The 26,970-nt window shown below is 47.6% G+C and overlaps 1 protein-coding gene across 2 annotated transcripts in view; it reads right to left on the bottom strand.

The window, feature by feature from the left end:
- LOC135916423 (ipis-1-like) overlaps window positions 1–24,026 on the bottom strand; it is a 59,914-nt gene extending 35,888 nt beyond the window's left edge. The window contains exons 1-2 of one of the 2 annotated variants that reach the window (XM_070528868.1): window positions 23,940–24,026; window positions 20,122–20,311 (exon numbers count right to left, since the gene is read on the bottom strand). In XM_070528868.1, the coding sequence (XP_070384969.1) occupies window positions 20,122–20,311; window positions 23,940–24,019 (270 nt within the window). In that variant the 5' untranslated portion in view covers window positions 24,020–24,026. Of the gene's footprint in view, window positions 1–20,121; window positions 20,312–21,072; window positions 21,293–23,939 lie in introns of those variants that run through there. The other variant, XM_065449779.1, reaches the window with a different exon arrangement.
- Window positions 24,027–26,970: the final 2,944 nt, after the last annotated feature.

Raw genomic sequence — 26,970 nt, 5'->3', positions numbered from 1 at the left:
TTTAGTTTTGTTTATTTTGAACGCAACCAGATATTTGATGGATTATAGTAGAAGTCGAAACATGCAGCAAAAATTCTGAGGAACAATGGTTTCAACCGCTTCTGGGCACACCTTTGAAAAAAATAAGCTTCTAACAGCTGAAATGTATCCCATTCCACATGTCTTTTTGGGTGGAGGGGGACATCTGTAACGCGTTCATTCCAACGTCTTCAGTGAACATGCCCCTGTCACACGGGCACCCGCGAACTCCGTCATCTTTATCTTGAGGGAAGTGCACTTGGTGTCGCACGGTCGCCCTTCCGCTAAGGGAGATTAAAGGAGCTTTTGGTCAAGGGAGATCGGCGATCTCCCTCAGCGGCCTGATGTAAAAATGATAATTTAATTATTGGTCTCATTAAAAATGATCTAGCGTGCGTTTAAAATGTTTCCATTGAATTAAATAAATCTCCTAGCACAATTCAGCAACAGTTATGCTTGCTGCTGCACAATGCTCTTGACCTAGGCCTCTTGGCACCATGTTTTTATCTTTCAGGGCGTTTACACGAACCCGACAGAATCAAGTTGAGGCGCCTTGTCGACCTAGAATATGCCTGTTGAGTTCATGTAAATGCTAGCCGGTCGGACTGAACAAACATCGAGTCCAGCTGAGTCATCCCAACTACATGCGGTATGTTCAACCAGCCCGATCCATTTGCAGCGTGCATGTGTACACGCACGGGTCCAGCTCGCCACACCGAGACTTGCTCGGGAATGCTGGGACATCGCTATTTATGCGTCAGCAGCTGGAATAGTATCAGGTTAAGGACCAAGAGAAGGCACTGTGCGATGCAACCTCATCGTAGCGATAAGACCCACGAAATAGAGCTGTTCCAGACGGCAGCAGGGAACCGCAATCAGAGTTCGAACGCATTAGTCTCAGCTTGACACTGTGTGGTGTTTGCGCTGCTAAGCACGAGGTAATCGAAACCAGCCACGGCGGCCGCATTTATGTGGGGGCAAAATGCGAAAACACCTATGTACTTAGATTTAGGTGCACATTAAAGAACCCCAGGTAGTCGAAATTCCCGGAGTCCACTACTATGGCATGCCTCATAACCAGAAAGTGGTTTTGGCCCAAAAAACTCAATTTTTTAAAAATTTGATGCTGTATGCCATACTTGTCCACACTCGTCAGAAGCGAGTTCGTGTAAATGCCGTCATGTCGGGCTCGGTCAGCTCGCGTCGGGTTCATGTAAACATGGCCTTTGTCGTGCTAGTCTGGCAGTGGTCGGTATGGTCACTCATGAATGACACCATGGCACAATGGACAATATAAAAAAAAAGCCCACAAGGTCACCGTGCACGAAATGTCATGTTTTGAGTATAGTTTGCAGCAGTTCGGGTAACAGAACACTGAGCCTACTCGCCACGCTATGGAGGCTAGCCATGCCACAAGGAAAAGCGTACATAGGCACCAGGTGGCTAATGGCGCTGTCAGCAATGCTATGTTTAGCGAGCACACTTTGATTCTTAATGAGGTGTATGTCTTTACCATCAAATGCATTCAATAATATTCTTATAGAAGGAGCATTAATTATGATAGCTACAGTGTAATTGGAAGTTGTATTCTTGTATTAGTTTAAAAAACAAACGCCGCTTAATGCACTCCTGGCGGCTACATTTAAGACCTCGTTATTGGGCGTGTGACACGACCACAACTTCCTTGAGGTCGAACTCCCTTAGGAAGTCTCGTGCTCCCTTATCCTGAAGGAGTTCGTGAGTGCCCGTGTTACACGGGTATAAGGAAGTTCGACCTCAAGGAAGTTGTGGTGTCACACGACCAACAAGGGGCATTTTAAATGTAGCCTCCAGAGGTGCGCTCAGCGATGTTTGGGTTTTGTACAAGAACGTAACTTCTAATTGCGTTCATAGCTGTTATAATCGGCACTCTTTCATAAAAATATTATTCAATATGTTTGGTGCAAGAAACATACACCTCATTAAATATCAAAGTGTGCTGGCTGTAACAGCGATGCTAGGGCTTATCTGCCTTTTTTTCCTTTGTGGCGTAGCAAGTTGGCTCTGGGTTCCGCTACCTGAGCTGCTGCAAACTATACTAAAACACGTTTCGTGCATGGTGACCTCCTGAGCTTTTCTTTAATTTTGTCTACTGTGCCGGTGCCAGTCATGAGTGACCACACCGACCACCGCACGACAAAGGCCACGTTTACATGAACCTGATGAAATCGGGTCAAGTCGGAATTCGGCCTGACGGAGCCTGACCTTACTGCATTTACATTAACTTGCTTCTGACGAGTAGGGACGACGGCACACAGCGTTGAGCCGAGAGATGGACGTGTTGGAACTGGGCTTCCTGTTCCCACTGCTGTCTGCAACAGCTCTATTTCATCGGTCTTATTGCTATGATGAGGTTGCACTGCACAGTGCATTGTCTTGACCTTGTCCTGATGCTATATCTGCTGCAGCCGCATAAATTACGACATCCCAGTGTTCCCGCACAAGTCTCGGTGCTGGTGGGCCGGACCCATCTGCATTTACATGTACGCTTCAAACGGGTCAGGCTAACTCAGCCTGACTCGATGCTTGTTCAGTCTGACTGGCTAGAGTTTACATGAACTTGACAGGCATGTAAACGCCCTCTAAGATGAGAAAAACATGGTGCCAAGCGGCCTAGGTCAAGAGTATTGTGCAGCAGCAAGCATAACTGTTGCCGAGTTGTGCTTGGACTTTTATTTAATTCAATGGAAACATTCCAAATGCACGCTACTTTACTTTTAGTGCGAGCAATAAGTAAATTATCACTTTTACAACAAAAAGTATAGGCACAAGAGTACTTCCTTCAGTTGCTGAGGGAAATTGCCAATCTCCCTTGAGCAAACGCTCCTTTAAGCTCCCTCAGCGGAAGGGCGACCGTGTGACATCCAGCGCATCGAGATAAAGACAATGGAGTTAAAAGGAGTTTGCGGGTGCCTGTGTGATTGGGGTATTACATAAGCTTGCATATGAGCAAAACATGAACAAAGTGAATGCAGGAACCAACGTTTCGACAAGTGGTCTTGCATATGTCATATATAATACACCATGCATTTAAAGGTATACTTTATGACTATGCAGAAAAACATTTGAGTTGTGGAGAACATGCAAAATATGTCACAACCATGTCCTTTTTACATAAGTTGTGCCATTGCTGTATCATGACATAGTTTTGGTGGTGTGAAATTTGGGGAGCTGGCACACAGTAGACATTGCAATGCATGGTGGCGCTACATTCATTTGCTGCATTGATTCGTTGCATCACTGTCAGTAAGGTTGCCATTGTGACAGTGGACAGAGTGCACTTGAAACCTATTTCTATGCACCAACTGTGAGGCTGCTATGGATTAGGTGGCCATGCTGCCTCTGTCACTGCATGATGAATGCAGTAGTTCTACACATCGACGGCTGTTGTGTGGTGGTGCTCTGTAGACTTAAACATTGTCCTCTGCTTCTTCCTGTTGCTTGCTTTCTACTTGAAGAAAAGAGCGCTGCGAAGACACGGACTAAAAGAAGAAACATGTACGACGGACAAGGCGCTACTTGCAACTAAATTTTTTTTTTGAAGAAACGGGACTTTAAGTAGATACAACATAGAATGGCCCATCGTGACATCACGACCTCCCTATCTCATTAGAAAAGCTATTTCTTTTTCGGTAAGCGACACTGAAGGGCAGCTAATGCATGTGCCCTTGGCCTTTGCAATGTAGAAAGCTTCTAATATCTCCTGTTCTAGTCTATCTCTAGACCGTGCCAGAAACCTGGTCTCGCGAAGATATGGACGGCAATTGTGACGTTTACAGTGTTCTGCTAGATGGCCCCCGCATTGTTATTTACGGCCCAATTCTGCTCACGTGCCCTTTAATTAAAACACCGTCCGGTTTGACCGATATAAACCTGTTGGCAACTTTAGGGTATCTCATATACGACATTACTTTAAGAGATAGACTAGAACGGGAGATATTAGAAGCTTTCTACATTGCAAAGGCCAATGGCACGTGCATTAGCTGCCCTTCAGTGTCGCTTACCGAAAAAGAAATAGCTTTTCTAATGAGATAGGGAGGTCGTGATGTCACGATGGGCCATTCTATGTTGCATCTACTTAGTCCTGTTTCTTCAAAAAAACATTTAGTTGGAAGTAGCGCCTTGTCCGTCGTAAATGTTTCTTCTTTTAATCCGCGTCCTCATAGCACTCTTTTCTTCAAGTATGCATAACCAACTCGCCCACATCAAGCTTCGGCTGCTTGCTTTCTACTATATTCACTGCATCATATGGCTTAGTTTACAAGAGAAAAGTTACATTTAGCAAAACTCTTGCTTGAGCTAGTTGGTTCATGCTTGGAAGTAGTAAAGGCAAGGCGCAAAAGACCAGGACTCAAGAAGAAGAGCACAAACAACAGGACCGACGCCGGTCCTGTTGTTTGTGTTCTTGATTCCTGGTCTTCTGTGCCTTGCCTTTACTACTTATATTTAGCATCGGGCTTTATAAACACATGCATGTTAAGCAGCTATGAGCCCGGTTCATGCTTTTTATCGACAATGTCTTTAGTGGTAGTGTAAGAGTCTAAAATGTGCATCAAAAGAGACGATAGCTGTGCAAACACTGCATTGATTACATTGTCTAATAAAGAATTTCGTTCTGTTAGCAAACGGGCTAGGTGCACGTGGTGAGTAATGCTGGGCACGAGGTCTGATTGTATCCTTTCCAATCTTTTGCGATCTCAAATTTCCTTTCCAAGTAAAATCCGTTAAAGGCAAGTGTTCCTTCTGTTCTGTTCCCATCCTCTGGTTTCTTAAAAGCACTGACAATATTCACTTACAGGCCAGCATTCAGAACCAACCTCCAGAAGTAATATTCCCCAGTTATGTTACTGACTCTACATCTGCACCCATTTTTCTGTGTCTTTGATGCCTAAGAATGCATGCACTGTCATGATTTCAGAATGCAGCTTGCGGCACTTGTGGCGACAGAGTGCGCCAGCTGGAGGCGGAAAATGAAGCCCTACGGGCAGAAGTCGAAAGCCTCAAGAGGCTTCAAGAAGGGCATGACTATGTGACTGGTAAGCACCTTAAGGCAGCAGCCATATACTTACTCATTCTTCAGTTTATTTATGATTCCCTCAATGCACATAAAGTACACGCAGGTCAACACTACGTGTTGGTATTATTCCCCAAAGGACTTTTAGCGCACGAAACATTAGTCTTTCTGAGCACTGCAGCCCTTCCTTGCAGGATTCGTAACATTGCTGAAGGCTAACTGCAACAAAGCCTTTAACTGTGTAAAAAGCCTTTCATGAAATGTTGGCATCAAGGTGCCTCTGTGCAAAATTTTACCTTTTAAATTTCAGAACTAGCAGAAATATTTGGAAGAGGAAACGGTGCATAAGACAAGGACAATCGTTGTGCTGTTCACCCTTCATTGCATTGCACCTTTATGCACAGTGTCGCCTTCGAAATGCAATGCCAACTAGCCCAACGTCGATCCCTCATATAGAAAAATACCTGTTTTTGATACTGAAGCTGAAAAAGAAATGCCAGCATTATTGCTCGGTAGCAGTTGCACATGACTTAATGCACGGCTCCTCAATGTAACCTTCGAAATCGCAGTGCTGCACCTTTGCAACCGCTCATTGTTGCACCTGTGCAACAATGAGCGCTCTCGCTGTAGTAGACATGAGCCCTCTCACTATAGTAGACGCTTGGAACACCCACATGTCCTGATAAGTATGTGGTTCTCCAGGCATGGCATAGTGATGCCAGCTTAAGCCACAATAGCTTAGAACTGCAGACCGTGGCAAGACTATCAGATACATGTATCGTCTACTAGGTGCTGTTTAATGACTGCTAAAAAAATTTTACAATTACCAGCTCTGCTGCTTTGCCAAGATTGATTCAGTGCTATATACAACTCGTCCATAGCAAATTTAGCAATTGTGAAATTTTATTTAAACCCGCTGTGGTTGCTTAACGGCTATGGTGTTGGGCTGCTGAGCACGAGGTCGTGGGATTGAAACCCGGCCATGGCGGCCGCATTTCGATGGGAGCGAAATGCGAGAACACCTGTGTACTTAGATTTAGGTGCACGTTAAAGATCCCCAGGTGGTCTAAATTTCCGGAGTCCTCCACTATGGCGTGCCTCATAATCGGAAAGTGGTTTTGGTACCTAAAACCCCATGATTAAATTTTTAACATTGCAACATTCTGACACTCGCTGCAGCTAATTCGGTTGTTTGCTATGCTGCTACATTGGCTGGCCCTCACAACGAATAGTAGGGAGGTGATCAAGCAAGCTGGAGCAAGTGTCAGAATATCGTAATGTCCTGTTCCCACCTGACCACATACTACGTCATGACATCCCAAAAGAGTATACTCCTTGAAAATGTAACCCAAACTGACTATAGAAAAGCTATCATAATAAATTACTCCGAGGCATATCGGTATTTTTTTTCTGGGGTTTAGAGATCTAGAATCTTAAGTTACCAGAAAAAAATTGCTATGTCAAAGCCCTTCAAGCACGTATGTAGGCGAGGTACATGCTATATGTAAGACGGATTTTCTCTTCTGATTGAGTTTCTTGTCTGGCTTATTGCAGTGATGCAACAAGGTATTGTATTTGACCAGATTTTAAATAATTGTAATATGTAATGAGCTCTTGCTTTGAAATGTGCACACAGGGCTGGAATTAATGCATGAACTGCCATAGGAAGGCGAACTTTAGTTCTAAGACTTCAATTTAAGACTAATGGCAGCACGCAAGCTAGGCTTGTGAAGCACCGGGACATCAAAATGGTTCTGTGTGGCGACTCCGAAGTGTTTAGAGGGATTGCCTTGGCATTTACCACCAGTGCGTTCGGAAAATCATGCCACCACGCAGTATTCGAAAGCTGAGAACTCCAGATAGACAGGCCGGTCAATACGACATACCTGAACTGCATGCTTGTGCAATTATCTGTAAACATAATGCTGGCGATCAGCACAGCAGGAGAATTTAAAAAAAAATTTGATAGAAATCTGGAAACCTGTAATTTTACCGTACAAGCATAGCCTGTTACGTAAAAAAAAAGGAACGTGCAAGACATTTAATGAGATCGAAAAGGTGGAAAGCTAAGATGCTTGGGAAACAAAACACATGTGCAAGTTTTCAGAATGTGCCAGCAGCGTTGTTTGTGGGATTTCCCTGTCATGCAGCAAGGTATGTGTAGGAGAGGTCGGGATTTTCTGTGTTGGTATAAAGAAAAAGGAACTGCGAGCATGAAAAGACTGCTCTGAGCCACTAATGTGAAACCATCAAATTTAGAGCACACATTCACGTAAGGCACGGGTCAATGTTATGACTTGATGTAGTATTTGTCCCTCTTAGTGACCATTTAGGCAGTGATCAGTTTGCATAATGTACCTTTTGCAACATGAGGGAATGTGCACTCTGTTCCATACTTAGCAGGCAACCCTGTGGAAGCTATACAAGTTGTGCAGCCATCAAGTCTCACTCTGCATTTTTCATGGTGCAGTTTTGTATTTGCAACACTTTTTGCAGAATGGCTTTTACGTATTACATGAATTACTTGTGGACACAAAATTGCACCAAATCATGCATCAATGACTGATGCAGAAAAATAACAGAAGTGTCACAAAGTTCATTATTATGTATGACATATAGTGCTGCATAAGGAATCAGTATTTTGTGCTCTTTCACTGAAATGGTTGAAATACACATACACTTTTGTTCACTGGTTGTATTGCTTGCTCATTATGCAGAAGCTGGCAAGATGGTCAAACGTCTATAAAGGATGATGCAAAAAGCAGAAAACAAGCCGGAGGAACCGGTAATTGCTTGCACAAAGGTACGCTTATTTGCTGCCAGTTGTTCCTTTTTTTTCTTTTTTGGCAGTATAGTGCATTTGAAGTGATGCCTTGAGCAATGCAAGGTTAAATCAGTGTTTCCCAAATCGCTGGCCCCTGGAATCACTTGAGATGGTGAAAGAGGTCTGTCTGGATCACTTAACGATGTGCAGTTGATCATTTGCAATTTGTCACTATGACTAAAGCTGATGCCTGGCTGGCATGATGGCCGGTGGCAAGCCGTTGCAGGAAGGTTGCTGAAACTATACGCCATTTAGTAGTCGTTAACAAAGATCATGTTGATGTCGCACCTGCTGACAGCTGCCTGTGTATCTGTGGGCAACGAGCCGTCAATTACGAAGCCCACTTGTGAACAATTTATATTTGTCTTTCTTTTCTTTCTTACTCGCACCTGCACTGCAGTGTCAGTCTCTGCAAGTAACTGTCAAAGACATGCCTCTACAATGCAAACCATGTGACGATGCTGCCAGACACTTGTTTTTCTTCTGCTGTCATTTATGGCTAGTATATTTGGCGATACATTATTCACCTTTATGCCCAAGGGTGAGCTTCTAAAGTGTCTCTTAATTTTCTGTGTCCAGGTGGACATTGGCAGTGGCACACTGGTCGACGAGTCGATCATAAACCAATTGTGCCGAGCCTGTGACAGTGGCCCTGGCAAATTTGCCAGGGCACTGTTGCGCCACGTTTTCTCCGAGGAGGAGTTGCGGGGCAAGTCCCTCTTCGGAGAGAAAAGCTGCGTTCGGGGCGAGACCCGACAGAAGGAGGCCCTTGATCCCGTACGTGTGGAGGCTGTGATAGGTGCGTACACTATTGGATTACAGTGATTTTGTTTAAAGAAACTAAAAACATGCGTGTAAGTTGCCATAGCAAGAAAGCCTATTGTGGTTATACCCACTGTGCCATTAGCAACTAGCTGAAGTATAGTAAGTGTTCCTAGTAATTTGTGTGGAATGACAAATACTTCACTTGTATTATTGCCCTTGCGGCTGCACAATTTTTAGAGGCCTGATAAAGCAAATGACTGGTTGAGCTGTCGATTGATCTTAGCTGGCCAGATAGCACACGTACAGTCCTAGGTCTGCTTCTGGATCTCATGGCACAGTTTAAACCATGTTCAGCTGTGTTTTCTATGTGCTACCTATTCCATAGCGTTTTTTTTCTTTATTAAGAAAAGCCTGCAAAATTTTTCATTACTTAAATTTGGCCTCACATAGTGCTTATTGCTATCACAAAGTGGCAAATATACATGACTCATGTTGCATGCAAGGCTCACTCTAGCAGTACCTTAGTGACTGCACAGAGAAGAGCCCCATCAGATTCGTGTGAAAGTCACATTCAGAATGGAAGTGATTTAGTTTGTTCACAGCATGTCTGACCAGCACTACTGTGATGTGTCAGCAGCAGGCTGCACCTACCTTACAGGGACACTAAAGGTTACCAGAAACTCAAGTTAAAGTGGTAGAGCAATGTTCTAGAACGTCTAAGGCGTCAATTCAATCGCGAACAGAGCTTTAGTAACCGAGAAATTGAGGTAAATGCATGACACGATTTGAGACCCCCCAGCGACATTCCGGTACTAGCCCGATGACAAAAGGACTCCTCATAATTTGTGTTACTAATACTCAACTACTCGTATTAAAAATATCATTTCATTCGATTATAAGACGGAAAAAAATGCTACTTGTCTGCGTCTATTCGATTCAAAGAAAAAATTACATTTTGACGTTGCCCTTCAGTAATATGGGTGTTCGAAAGGTTTCGTTTTCGCTCGACTCTGCGCGCTCGACTCTGCACCGCGCACGCTTTGGAGTTTCAGTACTTTCGTTATCGCGTCGTGCTGTGAGGGTTCTGCTGGCTCGCGAAACTTTCATTTGGAACAAGCAGCGAGAATGCCACGTCCATGTGATGTCGTGGGAAGCCCTCGTTGCTTTCCCGCTCCGGAGAGCCGGTGTCGAGGCCGCCGTCGTAGTACGCAACGACGCCGGCAGTGCGAGCCCTCAGCAGCAGGTCGTGCTCGTCGGTGCTCAAATCGCTGAAGTTGAGCCCACCATCGCGAGCCAATCTGTCGGTGTCAGGGTCCATTGCGACGAGCGTTGAAGTTTGCGTCATAGAATGAAGCACCAGCTTATGGGCGTATTGCGCTGGAGTTGGAGGTATAGTAGCGGCGCCTGGTGGCGGTGCGGGAAACGACATCTGGGTCATGCCAGCTTGGCTGTGGCGAAGCACGTTTCTAGGCCGAGTTTTGCGTCGATTCGCACTTTTTTATGCCCTGTTGCGAGTGTGAAAAGGCTCACAGACCACGCCGACCACGTTGCGAGCTCGCCGCAGCCTATAGTTTAACGAAAACGGACTCTCCGTGTGCCGTGGGACGTAATTCGTTTCTCCTTCTGCTAGCCACCATACTCCCGCTTTCGCACTGCTGTCGGCTCTGTTTCTGGCCGCGCGTTTGCGTTTTGCGCAGAAAAGCCGTAGCGCCGTCTGCGGACGCTGTTCTACTTACCGATGGCGCAACGTCACTATGAGACCATGATGTCAGTACTCCTCGATCGGAGGGCGGGCGATTTGAACTGCGCTAGAGGTACGCGGACGCTTCAGAACGCATGTTCTCTTAAAATAAGTCTCTCCTTGGCACGAAACAAGCGTTTCGAGGTTTCTGTGATGGTATTTCAACAGTCCACGTTGACTTAATAGTAACCTTTAGTGTCCCTTTAAACATGTTGCATGCTTTTTCCTAAACTAATAAATAAAGAGTTTGACAGAAAGTATTCGGTTGCAGATGCAATGTTTTCATGTTATTTTCAAGCCTTGCATTGCCATAGTGACCATTAGATAGCTTAACAGCTAATGCTAATTGTAATAAATATTTAACCAAGGAGAACACAAATATTTCAGGTTTTTTTCAGGGCAATAATTCACACATAAAGGTAGTTTATAGTTTAAGCTGCATAGAAGCTGATTTAGTTAAATACTTTGTCTAACAACTGGGACAAAGCTCTTGCCACATTTACCATGGCTCATTATACTGTTATAGTTCCCTATACAGAACAACCTGGATTAAACCCGAAAGCTTCAAGCAGACATTCATTGCTTAGTCTTCTGGCTTAAGTAAGCATCCTTTGCTGATTAGTTTGCTAAAGCTGCACATTGTTTATTTTATTTTTTCAGGATACACCTGCACAAAATTTCCAGGGGTCAGTGTGCCATATTTGAAGAACAGTCTGTCCTCCCTTCTCTCCCGTGAAATAAAATGAGTAAGATGCCTTGTTTCGTACTGTTGTGCTTGATCAGCATTACCTGACAACACGAAGTCATCACACTGAGAACTAAATGCAATGTAAATCCCACGATAAACAATGCCATGGAAATCCCATGTAAATCCCACAAAAAGACAACGCCATGGAAATCCCATGGAAATCCCACGAAAAAACAACGTCATGAAAATCCCATGGAAATCCCATGGATTCACGGTGGCCACTTTTCCATGATTGTGCAACAAATCCTCCATAAGATATCCATGGAACTTCCACAGTTTTTCTGTTGTACGCACCATGAAATATCGATGGAAAACCAATGGATTTCCAACAACATTTTTTGTAAGGGTATACTAGTGGACACCGCTGTTCACCTGGCCAGCAGGAGAATCCGAGGATTACCTCCGGAGCTTGATCACCTCTCCGCAACAACATCGACGCCCCCATGGACCAATTTGGAAGGAACATCGACGTCTCTATCGACCATTATGCAAAATACGGCCACAATGGCAATTCAGTACTTGCTCCAGAATCTCGGAGCGCCGTAAGTGTTCCACGGGGATATTTTAGAGGATGTAAAAGACTGGGTAACCCAGTTTGAGTGCGGTGCTGAGATAAACGAATGGAGCGACGCGGCTAAGTTGAGAAATGTCTACTTCAGCTCGGAGGACGGTGCTCGCACTTGGTACTAGAACCGAGAAGGGCTCCTCAAATCGTGGCTCGAGTTCCGCCGTGCCTTGCGATCCGTGCCAGCGACATACACCAATGCTGATCGCCGCGAAGGAGCCGAACGGACGCTTCAATCCCGCATTCATCTGCGGAATGAGAGCGTGACGTCGTCCGTAGAGGATATAACGCGCCTCTTCCGTCTGGTGGACCGTACTATATCAGAGGAAAAGAAGCTGCGCCATCTAATGCGGGGACTTAAAGAACAGCTATTTGCTGGCCTGGTTCGAAGCGCGCCGAAGGCCGTGGGTGAATTCTTAACCGAAGCCACCACGGTGGAAAAGATGCTGCACCATCGCTCAGCATTCTATGAAAGGCAAATGAACGCTACTTCACCTTCGAACCAGCGCTCAGCTACGTACGACAGGCACGCCAATGCAGCTTCACTGACGGACGCGGATGCCTTTGGAAACATGGACGTTCTCCGAGACCTTATCCGCTCTGTGGTTCGTGAGGAGCTTCAACGGCTCATCTGCCCGCTTCAGCCCGCGCTTGGTTCCATTTCTGCCCTCGTGAGAGGTGAAATGCAGGAAGCGATCCAAGGTCCCGTCGCAAGCAGCAATGCGCCGCCTGTGACAGCATAGTTGCAGTGGTCGTCGTATGCGGAAGTTTTGGGGCGAGCCCCTGTTCGCGCTCCGGCCCGTTTCATCCAAGCCACGTCTTACGCCGCGTCATACGTCCCGCCGCTCCCATCAGTGCAAACTATCCAACGTATGGAGGATCGGCACCCGCTCGAGAGGAAATCTGACGACCGGCGTACCCCGGACAGAAGGCCTATGTGCTATCACTGTGGAGAAGCCGGTCACGTATACTGCGAGTACCCATTTCGCCGCCTCGGACTGCAAGGTTTTGCCGCGGATTCACCAAGGGCCAGATATGGCGAAAGGCCTAGGGCGATTGAAGAGTACCTGAACCAGCAGGGTATGCCACTGTTCCCGTGGCGGCAGTCGCGCTCGCCGTCCCCCAGGTGATCTTCCCCAGCTCCTAGAAGCCTTCCAATGGCAGCGCAGGGACGATCGCCAAGCCCTCGCCGGGAAAACTAACAGCGACCTTCGGGGGCGAGGCCGCTGATAATCGCCCTTCCGAAGACCTTCCATCGACGCAAGCACGGTCTATTCAGCAGGATTCAACGACGACAGCAGCCGAACTCAGCGACGTACTCTCGCTAGACATACCTGTTCTGCTCGACGGCCGCCACGTTAGTGCGTTATTGGACACGGGTGACGACTACTCGTTCGTGTGTGGAAAACTAGCGACGGAACTTAGAAAAGTTATCACGCCTTGGTCTGGAACTTAAATTCGTACTGCTGGCGGGCATATCGTCACAGCGTTGGGCAAGTGCACGGTCAGAGTACAAATTCGTGGGTGTACGTTTCCAGCCAGCTGACTTATACTCCGCGATTGTTCTCGGGACCTCATCTTGGTCGTCGACTTTCTGCGAGAGTATGGTGCCATTATAGACCTCCTGGAGCGCACAGTGACTTTTTCGACCGAGAGAGCAGCGAACAGTCGCGACAATTACCGACGTAACGCGCTTCGGCTTTACGCCGACAGTGTAATTTTACCACCACGCGCAAGTGTGCTAGTAGCGGTCGTATGCGACGACCTGCTTCGGCTTTACGTCGACAGTGTAACTTTACCACCACGCGCAAGTGTGCTGGTAGCGGTCGTATGCGACAATCTGCGTGACGGCGAAGCTGTTGCAGAGGGCAATTCCTGCCTTATGCTGACTCATGGTGTATGTGCAGCCCGCAGGCTCATTCTGCTCCGAGGTGGACATTCTGCGCTCCTCGTGACGAACTTGAGCCAGGAACATCGGCAGCTGTTTCGTCGTAGCACTATCGCTTTTACTGAGCCCATAGCAGACGTTGCTGAATGCTTTGTGTCTATGACAAAGGACAACGCAGCTCAGACACTCAGCAATATCGACATCAATTTAGACCTTTCGGAGAAAAAGCAAAAAGCGCTGCGCGAGTTGCTACTTCAGTTCAAGGAGTGCTTCGCATTTACTTCTTAGGTACGCCAGACGCCCATAACGAGACACCGAATAATCACGTATGACGATTGTCGTCCCTCACGACAACTGCCTTATCGCGTATCGGCGAAAGAGCGCAACGTGATTAATGCACAAGTGAAAGCAATGCTTGAAGATAACTTCATACAACCATCCCAAAGCCCCTGGTAGTCGCCGGTGGTGCTTGTCAAAAAGAAAGACGGAATGCTTCGTTTCTGTGTTGACAATGGAAAGTTGAATAACGTCACAAAAAAATACGTTTATCCGCTTCCGCGGATCGATGATTCGTTATATCGGCTGCGGCAAACCAGTTATTTTTCATTCATAGATTTGAAGAGTGCATATCGGCAAATCAAAGTTGACGAACAAGATCGAGAAAAAACGGCCTTTCTTACCCCGGATGGACTGTGCGAATTTAAAGTACTTCCATTGGCCTGTGTTCTGCACCGGCAACATACCAGAGAATGATGGACCTGAATTGGCACAGTTTTTTAGCATACTTAGATGACGTCGTCGTGTTTGCGGCGACATTCGAAGAACATCTGAAGCGTTTAGAGACGGTACTTGAGGCGCTCTGCTCCGCTAATCTCACTCTAAACCCAGAAAAGCGTCACTACGGTTAGGAAGAGTTGAAGTTTCTCGGGCATGTCGTGAACGCTGATGGTGTCCAGCCTGACCCAGACAAAACATCTGCTGTTGCTGCTTTTCCGGCTCCTCGTGGCAAGAAAGCAGTACGCCACTTTCTCGGTCTGTGTGCCTACTATCGTCGCTTCATCGCCAATTTCTCCCGGATCGACGAACTACTCATACGCTTCACGCGAGAAAACACACCCTTCGTTTGGACGGATCAGCAGGACGCAGCTTTCACCGAGTTACAGCAGCGCCTGCAGAAATCACCCGTTCTCGCTCACATTGACGAGGACGCTGACACCGAGGGGCATACCGACGCCAGCAACATTGGTCTTGGCGCTGTTCTCGTTCAACACCAGGAAGGCGTCGATCGAGTGATCGCTTACGCCATTCGCACCCTTTCACGCGCCGAAATCAACTACTCCACTTCCGAGAAAGAGTGTCTAGCGGTTGTGTGAGCCATCATAAAATTTCGGCCTGATCTCTACGGTCGCCTTTTCAAGGTGGTGACAGACCACCATTCCTTGTGTTGGTTAGCCAACTTATGAGACCCGTCCGGGCGACTTGCTCGATGGAGTCTCCGTCTGCAGGAGTTCGATGTTACCATCGTCTGCAAATCGGGACGCAAACACGAAGATGCGTAGAACGACAGAAATCTGAGCTAGTTGGTAAGGATTCATTATACAAAAAAGTTGATAGTCGGCGTTTGTAATGTCCACTTCTATACTCTTGTGTCCTGTCTGCACGCCTCACTTCTTTTTTGCATAATGAAGATGCGGACACGTTGTCACGCGCTCCCGTCAAAACTTGCGATAAGTACATGGACGAAGACGCACATTCCTTGGGGCCCTTACCGCATCTGACCTGATCACACGGCAGCGCGAGGACGCCGAAATACGCCCTCTCATCGATCACCTAGAAAGCAAGAGTGTTACAATCCCACGACACATTTCTCGCAGTCTCTTGACATTCTGCCTCCGAAAGGGTGTCCTCTACAAGAAAAACTCGAGTGCCAGTGACAAAGAGTTTATATTGGTCGTACCCGCCACCCTTCGTGATAACATTCTCCTAGCCTGCCATGATGAGCCCACGTCTGGACACTTGGGATTTTCACGTACTCTTGCAAGAGTACGCCAGACTTTCCACCACGGTGAAGCGTTACGCGCAAAGCTGTCGTGAGTGTCAACGCAGGAAATCACCGTCTTTGAAGCCCGGGCGGTTACTCCAACCCATCGCACCACCTAGCGCGTCGTTTGATCGAATCGGCATGGATCTTCTGGGACCCTTTCCCTTGTTAGCCAGCTGAAACAAGTGGATTATAGTCGCCACAGACAATCTAACACGCTACGTCGAGACGAAAGCTGTAGAACGTGTCACCGCAGTTCTTTATCGATCAGATAGTCCTAAGACATGGTGCCCCATCACTTGTCATCGCCGACAGAGGAACCGCCTTTACCGCCCAACTGATAGAGGACATATTCAAGCTGAGCTGCATTTAGCACCGCAAGGCCACTGTCTATCATCCGCAGACCAATGGTCTGACGGAACGGCTAAACAAAACCATTGCTGACATGCTCTCTATGGATGTAGACGTCCAGCATGAAACATGGGATGAAGTCCTGCCGTACGTTACATTCGCGTACAACACCGCCATTCAGGAAACAACACGATCCACACCGTTCCGTCTTGTCAACGGGCGCGAGGTCCAGACCATGCTAGACGCAATGCTCCCTCATGACACCGACGCGTCACTTACTTCCGACGCCGAGCAACTTACTCAACACGCAGAGGAAGCTCGTCAACTCGCGCGCATACACATCACGATGTAGCAGAGTACGGACGCACGACGCTACAACCTTCGACATCGGCAAGTCGAGTACCAGCCAGGTGACCAAGTCTGGGTGTGTACTGCAATCCGTCGCCAGGGGTTGGCTGAGAAGCTGCTTAGTAGATACTTTGGACCCTACAAAGTGATACGCCGCGTTAGTGAAGCGAACTATGAGGTCATTCCGACGGTGCCGCTTCGCCTCAGTGTCGACAGCACCACTCAGAGATAGTACATGTTTTCGCCTAAAACCGTATTTCGCGCAGTAAGGCGGCGCCAACCCGATCTCATACGATTTCGAGACTTCCAGTTTCTTTTTGTAAGCATCGTAGTTGAGTAAGCATCGGGTCGATGCTTTTCTTTTGGCGGGGGGATAATGTCGCTAGGTGTCACGCGCCAGCGTTGAGAAAGTAACTGGAACGCGCGCTCGGCAAGAGGTGGGCGCTGAAGGAGAAGAAGCAGAGGCTGAGGACGCCGGCTTGAGTTTTCTGTACGCCATCTTGAACCACTGTCTGTCTCGCCGACGCCGGGTAGATCTTCAATTGTCTTTTCGTGACAATACGTTCGGTGAGCCGTCCTCCCCGTTTATTCCGTGTCTCCTTCACGTGCAGTGCGTCTTATGGTGTGGGGATTTGCGGTGAGTTTTTGGTATACTTGCGGACATTGTTATATTATTTCTCATTGAGCTAACACCTACAGCTGTTTTAGTGATATGGACCACACTGCTTTTTCTTTGTTAATTTCTTTGTCTCAAAACTGGTTTTCTTTTTCTCGACAATGTCGGCGCTTTTTTTAACAGTCTCATTCTCATTCAGTGCGCTGAGACTTCAACTCAGCTACGTAATATATTTTTATAAAAGAAACAAACCTCACCGATACACACTGCACATCTCCCCGTTCGATGAAGCTGAGCCTACTATTTCCGACACAATTAATAATAATAATAATAATAATAATAATAATAATAATAATAATAAAAATAAAGTTTATTTCCCACCAAAAAATGATGGAGCAGGCTACAGGTAAAAGCTGCACAAAACAAACGGCTGCTTGACAGGGGCCCGCAGCCCCCTCAACCAGGCGGCAGTAAAGAAACAATGCCATTGTCAACGTCCAATGTAAATTGTACAGTCAGACTGGCACTTTCGGACACACCACTTAGGCGTTGGTCAACAACCCTGACATACCAACCCCTTCCCGTGAGCATTGGGAAAAACGTCTGTCCAGCTCCTTACCTCAAGATCAACTGTAGCTGGTTGAAAGGGTCGGACAAGCCAATATGGCACATCGCTACCTCGAATAAGGATCCGTCAAATATAATAGACTGCTCAGTAAATATGTATTGTCTATTGGCTATCTTTCTTACAGCACCGCACGTTTTTACGGACAAAACACGACTCGCACCATACACGCGCACAGTCGCGGAAGCGAGAGCATCCGAATGAAGGAAACAAAAAATTACCGACGATTACGTTACTTCCTAATGCGAAATTTGAGCGCAGCAAATAAGCTGTTTCACCTTTTCGATAGATTGAGGCAAAGAAATCGAGCAACACATGTATGCGCTATCACAGAATTTTTTTTTATTTTTCACGCGTATTCCTTTAACAAAGACTCCACTAACAGTTCTTGACAGTCATGAAGGAAGCTTTGTGGTCGGAGAAATAGACTGATATATGTTTGACTTGGTACACCAATGCTTGATTCTCAAAGACGAGATCTATACAAGTGCCTCGCGAGGTTGTCACAGCCGTGGGACGCGTTACGAGCGAGAGGAACGGGATGTTCTCCCGCATAAGTGTTAGGAAATTGCTGTTTGTCTTTATGTCAACATTAAAGTCCCCCACTACTAACATCGGTGTGGATCGATGGACGGTTAATGCGAGTTGCAGGAAGTGCACGACGTCTTTCGTGAGTGCGGTAGCGGACTCACGAAAGCGGTATCAGTCGGTCGCTGCTAGCGCTGGGGGGATGAAAGGGCGGCGGAGCTGGTTATGAGGCCGACGATAACGCCGACGACGACGCGAAACCCAGGAACGGACGCCAAAGAGCCATTTGTGTAGCCAGCCCTCCTCCACAGTCTCTCCTCCTCCCTTCCATCATCCTCCCTCGCCCGGAGAGCCGACAGCGCGCATGCGCGGCGGCGGAGCAGATTCGTCGGCGAGCTACGACGCGAAACCCAGGAACGGACGCCAAAGAGCCATTTGTGTAGCCAGCCCTCCTCCACAGTCTCTCCTCCTCCCTTCCATCATCCTCCCTCGCCCGGAGAGCCGACAGCGCGCATGCGCGGCGGCGGAGCAGCAGATTCGTCGGCGAGCTGGTTACGAGGCCGACGCCGACGACGACAACGCCGACGACGACGACGACGACGACGACGCGAAACCCAGGAACGGACGCCAAAGAGCTGCGCTCTAAAACGCGGCATGGACTCGCCATGCATCTCCATGCCGGATCGCGCTCTGTATGGTTTATTGCGAACGTAATTATATGCACACTTCTGGCGCATTTCTGTTGTCGCCGTCGCCGTGACGTTCCGTTTGAGTGTGAGGGTTAGCCGTCGAAGGTGGCTCAAACTCGCGTGCGCGCGCAAGGAACGCGGCCCGCATGCGTGCCCTTTCGTGTGGGGCGCCAGGCAGGGAGGTGAGGCGAGGGAGGAGGAGCGTTCTCCTCCGGCGGCTGCTACGGTGCTTCGCAGTCGTCGCCCGCTGATCCGTACAAAGTGGAGACAACCGCAGCCTCTACTTTGGCATCCGTCACACAAATCGCGGACTCCGTAGTAACGCCTTTGGGGAACGCCGTAGGAACACGTTGCCGGCGCCCGTTTGTTTTGAAAGCGGCCTACTACGTGGCTAAAGTGCGCGCCCGTGCGGAACTCATCTTCAAAGCAATTCGCGTTGTTTGCATAATGTGCGTAGTGCCGGTGGCTTCGTATGCGCTGTGCTTTCGACGTTTCGTACGCTTTGAAGCGACAGATACACGGAGGTCAATTGGCCCGCGGCTGCTGCCGCGATTACTAACTCGAGCGTTTTCACAGTCTCCGCTGTCATCGAGCGATGTGTGTTCATTTTTACCTGTGCGCGCCTGACACCATGCTGGTTAATTTAGTTAAGACACGTTGGTGGGCGAGTTAGTTTCAATCCCTGATAGAATGTGTAAGTGCGACTGAACAAGGACGTAGACAGAAGCAGACACACAAGGACAGCGCTGTCTCCGTGTGCCTGTTTCTTTCTACGTCCTCGTTGAGTCACGCTTACACATTCTGTCATTGCTAATTTAGTTAGTAAGCAAATATTTGCAAGTTTATACGCCCGACAATACTACTGTCGTTACTTCGCACAGCTAACTACTAATTTGCTATTGCAATCGGTGCTTCGCCTTTCTGGCAGAACTGCTTTTTTTATGGTAGCACCAGAAAGCACGCGCCAGCAGCAGTCAGGCAGGCGCTCGCAGTTTCGGCCGCCTACTTCTACGCGCCGGTGAATAGACGCAAGTAATCTCGAAAATATGACAGTGTCGCCGGAAGTTACCGCTGAAGGATATCATTCCCGAATACTTCGCTCTGCAACGTGCGCCTTCACGGCTGATTTCCATACCACGTAGATTAGGAGAGGTACCCGTGGCGGAAAAGTGCTGTGTGCTCCTTAAGATAATGGGCTGTTTTGTCTTGTCGGCTAATGAAAAAGCTTCCCTTACCTCGCTTCCTATATTACGTGTAATCTGGAAGTTTTCCTTAACATTATTTCCTACGCAACGGCAATTGGCTCACGCGGCCAACGTACCCTGGATTCCATGGGAATATGAAGTGCTGCGGAGATTTGTAAGGCGGTGCTTCCTCGGGATCCGACGAGCAGCTCTTCGAGGGCGCTCGCTGGAGAGGTGTGACGGAGTTCCCGCAGCATGTCGATGCCCAGCTGCAGCGTGCCCCGTAACACGCACTTCTGGGATTCGGACGTGATCGTGTGAGGCAACCTGCGCCGAAGCTACATTACTTCCCCGTTCAACGAAGGACTGCAGCCTCCACAGCGCGGCTATATTATGAAGGCGAAAGCCTTATATCTCCCATTAGTCGGTTGGCCATGAGCGAGAACGCGTCGTTCAGAGGAAAGGTACAAAAAGGCTACGAATCCTCGACCTTTGGTGGGAGTCGAACCCACAAACTTTGTTGTTAAGGCTACAAGCACTCAACCTTCTGTGGGAGTCAAACCACAACCATTTGTGGGAATCGAAGCGAAGACCTTTGTTGGTAATGAAGGCGACGTCAATTCAGACACAATTAAGATAGAGTTAAGGCATTTGAACTCACGACCAGTGTGACAGTCGACCTTTCGACCTTTAGAATTTAGACGGATGGCTCAGCGAATTAAGAGGAAAAGCAGGTGAATTAAGGGGGATATCTATACTAAGCGAACTAAGGGGGATGTGTACGCGACGTGTCCATCTTTATTGCATAGGTACTTGGGCTTTCGCCTTCACGTTGTCTTAAGGATAACATAAGAGACCCTGAGAATTTTCTTAACAGAGAGCTAGCTTTCACGAAATTTTAGAATGTGCCAACTTTTGAGAAATTCGTGCTCAAATAATTATCTCCAAGTTGTCAGGTTACATTATTTACAGAAACAAGAATGCGTTCCTTCGATTCTATTCTTTTCTGATTATGCTTCTATAGTACATCAAGTGTTCAATAAGCATGCAGCGAATGTCATTCACGATCCACCACTGAATCTGCTCACGTCGTCCCCGATCGTCGCGACGACAGTACGCGATGTCAAGGAGACGTTGTCTTGCGCCGCCGCGTTCCAAGCAGGGCTTTCACCTCCTGGCGCGAAGGCGGACGTTTCACCGGCGGCGCGTTGGCTATGCTTTTGAACCATTCTTCTTATATATATCGCTGGGCTTCCGAACGCTCTGCCACGACAACCTAATCCTTCTTCTTTTTCTTTTCCTATGGTGATGATCCCTCAAGAGATCACAGGTACCCACAGCGCGGAGTGGCCGGCGTATAGCAGCCTTTGAAAAAATTTACACTCATCGGAACGAATAGGTAACTGGAAAAGGTGGAAAATCTAGAACGAGATGATTACTTATCACGGAATTCGATCAAGATGAATAGGTAACGATATTTATATATGGAGCGTAATTTCATGAATCATTTAGGCTGCAAAGAATTTAGACTTAGAAAGGGGATTGAAAGGAAAGCTGAGATCAAAGTGTTAACCCTACGCATCTTGCATGTCGTCACGCACAGCGTCAAAAGCATCTTTGTGGCTGAAACCTAGTGTTGAAGCCCGAACGGAGAGCAGCAGGACGGCCCATAAAGAGTTTCTAAGTTAACAAAGCCAATATTAAAGCAATATTTTTCTTTGTTATACGAAACCGCAGTAGAATAATAAAAATGTGATCCATAGATTCAATTTCCTTGAGAAAGTAGCATAGCGGAGAGGTTACCAGACCAGCCCTCTATGTTTAGGCGGCGAGTACGGTAACGTATCCAGTACATAAAGCATATTGGTGAGCAATTTAGTAAAGGATACTGAATACGGAGGAATTCCGATCGCAGTTAAGACTGCATTCACAATACAATAGATAATTGCATTCGGATTCTGGCTTTCTTATGTATATAGTTTTTTTTTTCTGTGTGCTCATGCATATTAAACTTCACTACATACTGTCACTTACCGGTATATGCAGCGTGTGTTGGTTAGCTCACTACCCTGTGGGCTATCCGTCTATTATCAACTGCAAAATTTTTGTTTTTGATAGTGAGTCCAACAAAAAAGCCAATTATAGAATTTTCACTCAGAGAAGCTGCAATCTTTTAGACCTAATCTTTTCTTAGACACACATGTGCCATCGGTGAGATCTCTTCGTTGCAATGTCAGCATTTATTGGACTGAAGCGGTGCAACAAATTTTATTAATTCAGTGCGCAGCCATGCGTGCACACCAGTCGAATATCTATGAAGGTAGCATGTGTTTCATCATATAGTGTTTGTCTGTCCATGTTGCCTGCGGTGCTATCCGTATGTATTCGACAACCTCGGTCAGGCGTCATGTCCGCGCGTCACCGTAATAAAAAAAAATATCCGTAATAGAGGAGACCAGAATAATTTTGACCACATGGGGCTCCTGAACATCCAGCCATATGCAAGATACTTGAGCGTTTTTGCTTTCCATGCCCATTGGAATGCGACTGTCGCAACCTGGATTGAACTAGCGACGTCGCGCTCTGCACTGTAATACCGTATCCACTAAGCTACCAGAGCGGGCACTTTCAGTAGCAAAATGTGTCGCTTTGACGGGTTTGTGTACCTTGTCAACCCTCTGAGTTGCGGTAAGGCCCTCTTAAAACAGCACAAAAGAGCTTACCATCAGGCGAAGAATAAATTGCGATGTTTACACAAAACTGAAAATGAGCCTAATGTTGCTTCCACTGTGTGTGGCGTTTTTGCTTAGGTGTCCCACAGTGCATCCCCTAATGTGTTAGGGAAGAAATGACAGCTATTTCATAAATAAAAAAATGAACAAAATCAGTTGATGAAGTTGTGGAGTTTCAAATGGGTACTTTTCGCATTATGATTATTCATTGCTTTAAGGCGAATGACGTTGTTTGGCTACCGTCTGTCCGTCCGTCTGTCCGTCCGTCCGTCTGTCTGTCTGTCTGTCTGTCTGTCTGTCTGTCTGTCTGTCTGTCTGTCTGTCTGTCTGTCTGTCTGTCTGTCTGTCTGTCTGTCTGTCTGTCTGTCTGTCTGTCTGTCCGTCTGTCCGTCTGTCTGTCCGTCTGTCTGTCTGTCTGTCCGTCTGTCTGTCTGTCCGTCTGTCTGTCTGTCTGTCCGTCTGTCCGTCTGTCTGTCCGTCTGTCCGTCTGTCTGTCTGTCTGTCTGTCTGTCCGTCCGTCCGTCCGTCCGTCCGTCCGTCCGTCCGTCCGTCCGTCTGTCTGTCTGGTCTGTCTGTCTGTCCGTCTGTGTTTCTGTCTGTCTGTCTGTCCGTCTGTCCGTCTGTCTGTCTGTCTGTCTGTCTGTCTGTCCGTCCGTCCGTCTGTCTGTCCGTCCGTCCGTCCGTCCGTCCGTCCGTCCGTCCGTCCGTCCGTCCGTCTGTCTGTCTGTTCCTCTGTCCGTCTGTCCGTCCGTCCGTCCGTCCGTCTGTCTGTCTGGTCTGTCTGTCTGTCCGTCTGTGTTTCTGTCTGTCTGTCTGTCCGTCTGTCCGTCTGTCTGTCTGTCTGTCCGTCCGTCCGTCCGTCCGTCCGTCCGTCCGTCCGTCCGTCCGTCCGTCTGTCTGTTCCTCTGTCCGTCTGTCCGTCCGTCCGTCCGTCCGTCCGTCCGTCCGTCCGTCCGTCCGTCCGTCTGTCTGTCTGTCTGTCTGTCTGTCTGTCTGTCTGTCTGTCTGTCTGTCTGTCTGTCTGTCTGTCTGTCTGTCTGTCTGTCTGTCTGTCTGACAGACACCCACCGCCCACCGAGCCCACCGACAGAAAGACAATCGCCCACCGAGTCCTCAAACACGCCTGTCAGGCGTGTTTGAGGACTCGGTGGGCGATTGAAGATATTGTACCTCTCGCGTAGCTACCGCAAGCTGCCTGGGGGTCAGTAATAATTGTGCCTTACTCGTTGGTGAGACTGGAGGTTATGGCCAAGGCGATGGATGTCTCGTCCGCTGCGAGGGCGCTGGCAGTGTGGACCATCATGGAGACCATGTCTTGAGAGAGAGAGAGAGAGAGTAAACGTTTATTGTAACAGAGACTGTTTGGTTATGGTGGGTGGAGCCCCTCCTCCAGGGCCCCACTGGTTACAGCGGCTCGCCGGGCCTGGTCAAGAGTCGCCAGTTGGCTTCCCAATTCCACTTCCGCGAGTCGCGCCTCCCACGACCAGTTATGTAGAGTGTTGTCTAGCAGCGGCGAGGTGGCAGCCGCCGGACGTGACGCGCACTGGAATGTTATGTGTTCCAATGTCGGTGTTCCTTCGCACCACGGGCATGTGTTGCTGTATTTGTCTGGGTACATTTTGTGTAGCCTCTATAAATGTGGGAAAGTGTTTGTTTGCAGGCGGCGCCAGTCCCGTGCTTGCCTCCTGTCTAGGTCTGGGTGAGGAAGGGCTTTGGTTCGCCTACTTAGCCGTTGTAACTCGAGGATTTCTCTTGGCGCACTGGGTGTCGAGGTGTTCTCCCGGGCGGTGTGGCCCGCGGCTCGGCCTGTCATGCCTCGAGCCAAGCGGTCCGCCCGTTCGTTCCCCGCTATCCCTGTGTGCGCCGGGCACCAGGTCACGCAATGCTCCATGGTGGGGTTATTTCCTAGGATGCGGAAGACGCAGCCCGGTAAAGCCCCCCCCCCCCCCCCCCAAGGAAGAGGCGGCAGGCGTCCTGCGAGTCTGTCAGCACGTAGGCCGACTGGCCCTTAGCTTCCGCGGCGCGTATAGCAAGGGCTATGGCCACAGCTTCGGCCGTTGCAACCGATTTCGTGTGTATAGATGCTGCTACGGTTGTTCGTCCTTGGCTAGTCACGACTGCTGCAAATGTATTGAGGGTGCCTGTATTCTTGTGATACGAACTCGCGTCTGCAAAGTAAGTTTTCCGGCTCGCTTCGCCGCCTTAGTAAGGTGGCTGCAAGGTTACAGTCGACAACGCTGGCCGTCATGGCTGCTTTATGGGAGTACTGCGCGGCATCTGTGCAGTGTGGTGGGGAGACTGCGAAATTTTGTCTGTAGAGTCTTTGCGCGAGCTTGGCAACGAGCGGCATCATGTTCCGGGTGCATACTTCTGGGGATAGGGCTACCTTGATGTGCTCCTGGAAGTTGGGCCGCGCTTGTACTAGCACCACGAAGGACACAGAAGGAATCACTAAGGCAGATCGCTGATCTTATGATAAATTGCTTCACTTACTGAGTCGGCAAACGTATAAATGCTTGCGGAAACGCACTTACAACACACTAAAAATGTTTGCATAAAAACATTTTCTTTCGCCGGTAATGGCAATGCAGGGTCACTGACGCTTGCACCTACGCGTGTGAAGATATTTCGCGTGCGTGCTGTTCACCGTTTTTCCTCATTTCTTTAGCTTTTAAAGATATCAGTGCATCTGCCAGTGGGTACCGAGACAGCCTTACCTTGAAATCATTTTAAGCGCAACGACAGCCGCAATCCCGCGGAGCAGTCTCAGACCCATGCCATACATCCGATAATTTTAGCCGCAGCCATTTAGTGAAGCAGCATGTTACCGTTGGTACTATTATAAGAATCGAAATGTCTAATTAAACGTTGATGTTACGGGTGAAGATTTATTAAACTGCCCCTTGCCGAACGCGTCCATATTACTTATTTCTAGGTGCATCCAACGTATTCACTTGATATTCCTAAAGATGCGGAGGATACATGTAGAGAAAGCTTTTGGGGAAAGGCGTTTGAAGTGAGCTTCCAAACATATAGCATTACATAATGAAATTTTTAACAGATAACAACATTTTCTCCTCTTTTGAACATGGTTTTAGGAATGTTCTCTATGGCCACACAACTAATTACAGTATTTCACAATTTTGCAAGCCTTATCGACAAGTCTGGTCAAACTGACGTCATCTTTTTGGACTATAGAAATGCCTTCGGCTTTGCTTCACATCAAAAGTTAATCTTCAAGCTAAAATACATTGGCCTCCCCTCTTTCACAATAAACTGGATTTCCGCCTACTTAGCAAACAGCACACAGTTGGTTCATGTTAATGGTCACCACTCTTGGCGTTTTTCAGTTACTTCCGGGGTATCAGAAGGTAGTGCACTCGGACCACTGTTTTTTTATTTTTATTAATGAGGTTTTAGCGCTATTACTCAGCCAGTACAAATACGTTTGCTCGCAAACGATTGCATTTTGTTTCATCAGATTGCTTGCGAAGAAGATCAGGAACTTTTGAATACTAACTTTTGTAATATATATTCATGATGTAAAGAATGGGACATGAACCTTAACGAATAAAAAACAATATACATGCAGATAACAAGAAAATACGTACGTGGGCGTTTCCCTATAGTCTTCCTACTCAGCCTGTCGTCGAAGTAAATTAATATAAATATTTGGGTGCGACAATAACTAACAACCTAAGTTGGAATTCTCATGTATGAGATGTATGTGCTGCATCATTTCACAAACTCTGTATTCTGCGCCATAAACTAAAGCAAGCGCTGCCTGAAACTCAACTTCATGCATACAAGTCACTCATTAGGGCGAAAATGGAACACGTATGCACCATCTGGGATTCACACCCTGTGGATCCGTTTATTAATGAACACAATAATAATGCACTGGAATTGATTCAGGGGAAAGCAGTTAGCTTTATTTTTTCCAAGTAAATTATAACTGACTCACCAACAACTATCATGCACGGTCATGGTATGCAGACATTACAACTACGGTGGAAAATTCTAAGGATTAATTTTCTTTTTCAACTCAAAAATAACAAACTCCTGATCTATCCTGCTCCATATGGCCGACCATTAACCACAACACAAACCAGACATAACCACTGTGAATCCTTACCTCCTCATCAAACAAGAACTAATTACTTCAAATTTTCCTTTCGCCCCCGTACTATAGAAGAATGGAACGCACTACCATTATCATTCTTAAACAGCACTGACTTAATTGATCAGGTGATT

The sequence above is a fragment of the Dermacentor albipictus genome, unplaced genomic scaffold (assembly GCF_038994185.2).
Source record: "Dermacentor albipictus isolate Rhodes 1998 colony unplaced genomic scaffold, USDA_Dalb.pri_finalv2 scaffold_15, whole genome shotgun sequence".
NCBI classification, from domain to species: Eukaryota; Metazoa; Arthropoda; class Arachnida; order Ixodida; family Ixodidae; genus Dermacentor; species Dermacentor albipictus.
This window is presented reverse-complemented; position numbering and strand designations above follow the sequence as displayed.